Genomic DNA, 8,203 nt, shown 5'->3' with positions numbered 1-8,203 from the left:
CGCGCCAGCTTTTATCCTCCGTTCCTCATCACAACGCCCCCTCGGTAGGGTGCATGAACGGGGCTCTGCTTTAATCAGCAGCTCTGACATGGAAACCCCATTGCAGTTGCAGAACGATTTCTATCCAGAGCAGCAGCAGCACCAGCACCAGCACCAGCACTACTGCGGGCGGGAGGAAGAGCGCTCCATCCGGCACTGCACCTGCAACAACTCCTCCACCTGCGAGGATGCGAGGAAAAGCCAGCATTCGCACGGGACGCCGCTGGGAACTTTAAGGACACCGTCCGTCTCATCTTCAACCAGGCAAGGCGCTCAATACAGCGAGTTCACGCCTTCTAGTCATGGTAGTTCATCCAGACATCATCATCATCACCACCACCATCCTCCTCACCGCGAGCTCAACCGGCAGCAGCAGATTCGGGGCAGTCCGGCCAGCAGCCACAGAGAGAGTAACTCTTACACCCAAATAACCATGAGCAGCTGCAGATACAACGGCGGCGTGATGCGGCCGCTCAGCAACTTGAGCTCGTCCCGCAGAAACCTGCACGAGTTTGACTCGGAGTCCCAGCCACTGCAGCCAGTCTCTGCGGCGGACGCGTCCGACACGCTCGCCTCCAAGCCGGAGAACAACTCCACCACCCTCATGCCTTACGCTACGGGGGACGGAGGAGGAGGAGGAGGAGGAGGAGGTGGAGGGGGTGGATGTAGCCACAGCGGGAGCAAATCGGGCAAAAAGAAGAACCAGAACATCGGACAGAAGCTCGGGCACAGGAGGGCCTTGTTTGAGAAAAGAAAGCGACTGAGCGACTACGCGCTCATCTTTGGGATGTTTGGGATCGTGGTGATGGTCATTGAAACTGAACTCTCGTGGGGAGCCTACGGAAAGGTGCGTAACTTAATAGTCCCCAAATCCTGCAGGTTACCCCCTCATCTAGGTCAGAATTCATTAAGTCGAGTCTGCCTGCTGGCGAGCGGGCGAGCGAGGGAAAACTACAAGTTTGGAAAGTGGATATATGAAGAACTGTGGCAAGGTCACGTTTTCTGGAGAACGTTTTGCTTTGCTTTGGCATTCTATCCCTATGGATTCTGTTTAGTTCCAATTACAAAAAAACTGTTTAATACAAAAAAAAAAAAAAAAAACTCTCTTATTCTCCTCCAATTAAATTCACGTTTCTTTTATGAATTACACATTTAAGCTAAACTAAAATATTCTCATGTTGTCATAATAAATATCAGCACTAAGTTGGGAAGCCCAACCAATCAAATTACTGGAACTGTTGTAGTTGAAACTCAAATTCTTAAGTAATAAGTCAGGCTACCTATCCTCAATTTTACAGCCAATTGTGGACCCTTCTTCATGGACTTTCTGTAGAATAAATGTGTTATTCATTTCTAAATGCATTCATATTATAGACTATAAATACTTAAAATAATTAAATAATTGTAATATAGTTGATGCCTCTATCTATAAAAGTCCCCAAAGCAATTCAATTTGGCACATAGTTGCCAAATGACAACATTTATACATTCTCAGTTTACATCTATATATTCTATTGTAAAACAATATTAGATAGTTGATCTCTGAACAATGAACAAAGAATGAGTTAAATCAGCATGTCTCTCCCCTGTAAGGGAAACCCCAGGAAAATCAACAGTCCTGTGCTGTGTCTTAAAACAACATAATATTGTTTTTGATATTGGTGTCAAATGCGCTTGCATTAGTTCTTATGTTGTGATACCATTTTCAAAGTCAAATAATCATTAAAAAAACATTGTAATGTGTTGCTGTGATATTCTTTACAGGTTTAACCAATATGCAATCATAGTGTATGTTTAAACCGACTAATCCAAATGAGCTGAATTTGTGTTTTTCTTCTTTTTTTCCAGGAGTCACTGTATTCTTTAGCCCTAAAATGCCTGATAAGCCTTTCTACAATCATTCTCCTTGGGTTGATTATCATATATCATGCCAGGGAAATCCAGGTAACTTACTCAAATACAAGCAAGAGCTGTTTACTGATTTTTTTGTGTGTGTGTCAAATTGAGTGCTTTTTGCAGAAGGTTCTGCTGTGAGAGTCAGTGAGTTTCTTAACACATTCTCTCCTCCAGACTAATGCTTAACACATTGCGCTTGAATGATATCCATTACCATTGAATTACAATCGGATTATCTTCAATAGCACTGCATCCTCTCCGTTTCCCACTGGGTTAAATCGAATCATGCCATGAAATCCTGTCAGTGACTTGTTGACCTGGCTAAAACAGTAGCTGTTCACAGTTTATTAGCTAAGTTGAATAGACAAGACCTGGTTGAATTCCCTGTAAAGTATGTTGAGTGTTTATTAATCTTCATAGAATCGTTTTAGAAATCTACCAGAGCATAACATGAGATTCATAGTCTATTACCTGTGTTGATTATGGACTTGCACTTGCGCTTTCTCAACAGAAATGTAATTTATAGATTAGGTAGAAGCTTTCAGCACAATGTCTCCATATTGTTATTAGTAAACGCTAAAATCTGCACTTGAGGCGGTTTTTTGCCCATATTTGTTGAGAGAAAGAACTTCACTCGAGGGTTGTAGTACTTGGAAAGCACTCAGTCTTATGACCTTGGATCAGTGAATTGTTGTATTACTGTATTACTGGTGAACTTTATGCAATTCAGCATCTATATCTCCTCTGTAATGCATTTCTTTGCATTAAGTAATGCATTAATAACAAAAGATGCCATTTATCCTGTGCTGACGAGAATGAGATACTGTAAATTTCTGAACAGTCTCCGTGATGTTTCTTAAAATACTCTTCAGCCAGGGAAATGTGGCATCAAAGATTTATTAGATTTATTCCACTTCTTTCTTTTTCGTTCTTTCATGTTCATGCTTTCAGAGTTCACATGGTCATATGAAACCAGGATATTTGAGTGGATTTTAAAACTCATTTGTAGGCCTGGGAGACGATTAAAATAATTAAAATGAATACAGTTCATTAATAAGCAAATTATATTACAAATCATATTAAAATCATAAATTAACTAAATAATAATTCACATAATAAAAGTCACTCGTTATGTGTGCTATTAAACATTATTAAACAACCATATCCAGTTGTCAAAAGTGTGGGAACCCTGTAGGAATGATTTATTCATTTATTATTATTTCATTCAACTTTCAAACTATACAAATATCTCATTCAGGTTGAATCGGACAGGCTTATTATGAAGTGAAACCATGTGTGGCTTTTCCAATAAGGAAATATCACTGTTAATTTCTTGTGGGATGGACAGATTAGCCCAAAGGATTTAATCACAGAGGGCCATGTCAATTTCACATTGATTAACATACGTTTATTGCCGGGGGTTTGAATTTCATGTCCGTAAAAGCTTTATTTATTTATTTATTTGTTTCAAATAAGGATTTTTTTTACTGAATTATTATATATATGAATGTTTGCATATTGCATACAGGTTTTTTTTGGGTGGGGGTGGGGGTATTGCCCATATATATTTTCACTAGCTGATGAGAATGTTATTTATTTATTTTTATAAATAAGCTGTAGCTGTCGTACCGTAGTGGATATATTGGTTTTGAGTGATATTTGCGTTAATGGCTAAATATATAAATTAGGCACTTAGATAAGGCCAAGGAGCGCCAATAAGCTTGTACTGCCAGTAAGTACATAGTGCCAACAAGATTGTAGTGCTATTGGCAGAATGGAGAAAGTGTTATTAGTTAATAGTGTGCGTGTTTTTTTTTAGTCACATGTTCAAAGGCATGACATAGGATTTCAGTTAGTGACCAGGCTGCAGCATTTTGGACAATTCACCCAAAATAAATAAAATAAATAAATCATCATTTACACACCTTAATATAATTATTCTGTAGCAGAACAAAAGATATTTTGAGGAATGTTCACGCTGCTTCTTTACATAGAGTATACCTAAAGTACCATACAACTACTATCAAAGCTTAGTTGTGCGTGTATGTATATTGAAAAACTGTGCATCAAGACACCAGGTTTGACATCATACGTTTGATGGGACATCATACGAATATTGAGAATATACATCATATGGACTACTTTTATGTACGCCCTTTTCGTCATTTTTGGAGCTTCACAGCATTCATCCCCATTCACTTTTAATTGGAAAAGAACAGCATGACCATTCTTCAAAACATCTCCTTGAGCGTTCCACGGAAGGAAGAAAGACTTACAGGTTTGGAGCAACATAAGGGTGAGAGAGAATTTTCAGTTTCCAGTGAATTATTCCTGTAAAGCTCACATTGCAGGTAAAGTCAAACCTTTTTCCATAGTTGACAATGACTAATGCCGGAGAAGGCCATAAGAAGGATAAAATGATAGATCACCTCAAAATTAATTTACTCACCCTCAGGTTGTTCCATGTATGAGTTTCTTTCTTCTGCTGAACACAACAGAAGATAATTTGAAGGATGTCGGTAATCAAACAGTTGATTGACTTGCGTAGTATTTTTTTTTCGTTCTATGGAAGTCAGTGTGGCCCATGTTCGGTTACCCATATTCTTCAAGATCTATCTCTTTAAATCTGACTTGTGAAGTTGCTCAATTAGACGGTTTCTGCGGTGTGATCCAGCATGACTTCAGGGTTTTTGATGGACTGGGAGTCAAAACAAGAAGAAAATACATTGACCTTCAACAGGGATGGAAAAACTTAGAATTTGCCAAGACCGCAGGCGATGAACAGCCCTCCACCTGAGATGTCAAAGAGCCATGTTGAGATTTCCTCACTGTGGCCATTGATGTGGAGGCAATTAGGTGTTGTTGGCTTGAGAGGAATGAGAATAACGATGCAATATGATGACAATAAAACCAGACGATCTAACTTGGGCTTAAAAAAGTCTTGCGGCTGATGACCTCTGTGGCACTGATGAAGAGGATGAAGGGTGCAGAAAGTGGACCTTAAGTTTTTAACTTTCTGTTAACTAGTGTTAAAAAAGAGTAGTCTGCAGAAATAGAAATCCCGTCATCATTTACTCACCGTGATGTTGTTCTTCCCCTATGTTATTTTATGTCTTTCCGTGAAGCGCTAAAAGGAGATGTTTAGCACAATGTTTAAGCTGCTCTTTTCCATAAAATGGATGTAGATAATGATTGATTTTCTGCTGCCAAAAAGTAGTACATGCTGGCTGTAACACCAAGCTCATGGGTTCAATTCCTAGAAAATACAAGCACAGGGGAAATTTATATCGGTTTGCCCAATCCATGTATTTCACGGATGAATAAATATGGCTTTGAAACAACATAAATGACATACATTTCATTTTGGGGTTGCACTGTTCCTTTAATACAATAATGCTTGTGCTCTGTTTTAGAAGTTCAATCTCACACATCAAATTGTCACGATATATATAGAAGCATATATAAGGTGTTTTTGTACATGTCTGTGTGATGTGTATATGAAACAAAATCACTGTTTTGTAATATGCATGCAAATCCCCCCCATAAAAAAAAGCCATTAAGAGCCCTGGCTCTGCAACCATAAATGCCTGAGCAGTTTTATTACTTTTCACACTGTTGAATTATAACGGCGTGTATTCATGAGCCAGTTGCGCTCTGTAATATTTAGGGCCCACAAGCCTCTGAGGGACATCAATCACGGGAATGCTTTACCTGAAAAATGTGCCTTTCCGAAGGTACCAGCCGGGGCCCTACCCATTAGAAATACATGCACATCATTGCCATATTGATAAGAAATATAGGCTAAGTATTTCATTCTTTTAACTAATAACCTTCATTTGCAGCAGTTATATATGATTTTTAGCTGCAATTGAATCACAAATCACTTGTGTGTTTAACACGACGTATATGGCAGAAACACGTGATGAATGCACGTGAGCAGCGCTGATGCACTATAGGGGATGTGCACTACCTTTTTCTGTGAAAACTAAACTCTACCCGAGACGACTGCCGAGTGTCACGTATCCATCCTTCACCACTGACCCCTGAGTTTTCACTGAGCTGGATTACAGCATAGATATTATGAGATTCAATTAGAAGCTTCTTGTTTTTATTAGATTCATTTGAAACAACAGCTGATTTAATTTAAACTGTATTTTTTTATTAAATTAATTTGAGACAACTGCTGATTTAATTTAATTTAATTGTTTTATTTAAAATTCTAGAGCATATGAAAACTTCAGATGGAATTCTCTAAGTCAGTCTAACGTTTTAATAATAAAAAAAAAAAATCATACATTTTTATCATGTATAGGTTTCTATCCAAGTACAGGCGTTTCTGAATGGGCTGAGTCTGGGATTTAGTGAGTTTGAAGTGAAAGTATTTGATGAACGTATACTATGTGCGGAGAGCATTCAGTCAATATTAATATCTCATTTTTGACAGAGGGGTCTTTTAGAGGCTTTGCATCGGATGTCTTCATATATACGGTAACGTAGCTCAGAGAAATTTAAAGGGATACTCCACTTTAAAATGAAAATTCTGCCATCATATACTCACCCTCATGTTGTTTCAAACCTGTATGAATTTCTTTCTTCTGCTGAACACAAAGGAAGATATTTAGAAGAATGTCAGTAACCAGACAGTTTCTGGTACCATTTACTTCCATAGTATATATTTTTTTCCTACTATGGAAGTCAATGGTACCAGAAACTGTCTGGTTACTGACATTCTTCTAAATATCTTCCTTTCTGTTCAGCAGAAGAAAGAAATTCATACAGGTGTGAAACAACATGAGGGTGAGTATATGATGACAGAATTTTCATTTTAAAGTGGAGTATCCCTTTAAGGTTTTACCATTTTAACATAAAACAGAATTGTCATTTGAAGACATTTACTGTACATTCAAATTCAGTTAAAGGTATAGGATCTACAATCCCTTTAATAATGTATTATTTTTTTTTATTTAAAATGATAAAGAGAGTTACAGTTTATTAAAATAAGAAACCTCCAGTGACCCATGCGTTTTCTCTGAGCGAAATTACAGTATGGATTAAGATTAAACTCTAAGTATTATTTACTTTTAATTGAATTAATTTAATGTGACATGACCAGTGCCTTTTATATTATATTATTTTATTCTATACATTTTGAATTTAAATCACTAGACACACAGAGGTCAATTGAGTTACCTAATAAAACAACAGCTGTCATCGTTTACTGACGGCGTTCAATTACACAAATGCAAACTCTGAAAGCATGCGGGTCCTTCTTCAAAGAAACTTGAAAGCTGAAAGCAACCTACAACTGAGGATTTACTTAGCAAAAGTGGCCTCTTAGGACCCACTTTGATATCATAAATTAACCATTGCATTAATTTGTAATTGGGCTGAACCTCTCTACCTAATTCTCTAATGAGACTGAGCGATTTCTTTTCTTAGCGACAAGATATATGTTCCCATTCTCTACATTACACAGATTAAATATTGAGCCATGCTCCATTAGTTATATTGAGCTCTTCTGAAACCAGTAACCAACCCCTGCTGCCTACTAGACAGACGGATAGCACGAAGGCAGACGACCTTTTGTCCGTGCCCTTGTCAAGGCGAAGTGTCAACAGGAGCACAAAGCACCAAGCTAAGAGCCCTGTATGGACACGTGTTTAATCGATTATTTTGTTGTCTTTGTGTTTTAACAGAGTTCAGGTCTGGTAAGGCAACAGTGAGTGCGGTTGCTTCAGAAGAGCCATCGACCTTGCGTTGCGCTGATCAGTTTAGGCCGTTTTTTATTGCGGTTTTCATTAATCCACATGCTCTGCCAAAGTCAGCCTTGCATCCATCATTCCACTGAGCGCTGTATCTCACGCTGTATTAGAGGAGACCGGGGGTGATGGAGCTACCACTACAAATCTACCTGCAGCCTTTCATACGAGAATAGAAGTGCGTCGAAAGTAAAACTATATAAATACTGAGTCTTCAACTAAATCGTTTTATAATGTATTTGTAAATGATTTAATTGTACATTTTATAATATACACAATTAAACTGTTCAGTTTAGTCAAACAATTTCTATTTCATTACTAGTGATACAATTCCTTTTATAAAAGCTATGCAACAGTGTAAACGTCATATTAACTGACAAAAATATATGTACTACTGTACATATTGTAGATATATTAAAGATATAATGTATGTGTATTTGTTCTAAAATTACTTAAAAGGGTGATTCAAAGAACATTACAACGAGAAATTACAATTACAGTTATTTAAA

At 37.7% G+C, this 8,203-nt stretch overlaps 1 protein-coding gene across 2 annotated transcripts in view; it reads left to right on the top strand.

Annotated features, from left to right (window-relative positions):
• kcnn2 (potassium calcium-activated channel subfamily N member 2) overlaps nt 1-8,203 on the top strand; it is a 38,006-nt gene continuing 29,803 nt past the window's right edge. For both annotated transcript variants that reach the window (XM_079861683.1, XM_079861684.1), the window contains exons 1-2: nt 1-886; nt 1,888-1,983. In XM_079861683.1, coding sequence (XP_079717809.1) covers nt 89-886; nt 1,888-1,983 — 894 coding nt within the window. In that variant the 5' untranslated portion in view covers nt 1-88. The remainder of the gene's footprint in view (nt 887-1,887; nt 1,984-8,203) is intronic.

Source organism: Squalius cephalus (genome assembly GCF_949319135.1).
Source record: "Squalius cephalus genome assembly, chromosome: 24".
Lineage (NCBI taxonomy): Eukaryota > Metazoa > Chordata > Actinopteri > Cypriniformes > Leuciscidae > Squalius > Squalius cephalus.
The sequence above is the reverse complement of the archived record's forward strand: the minus strand, read 5'-3'. Positions and strand labels throughout refer to the sequence as shown.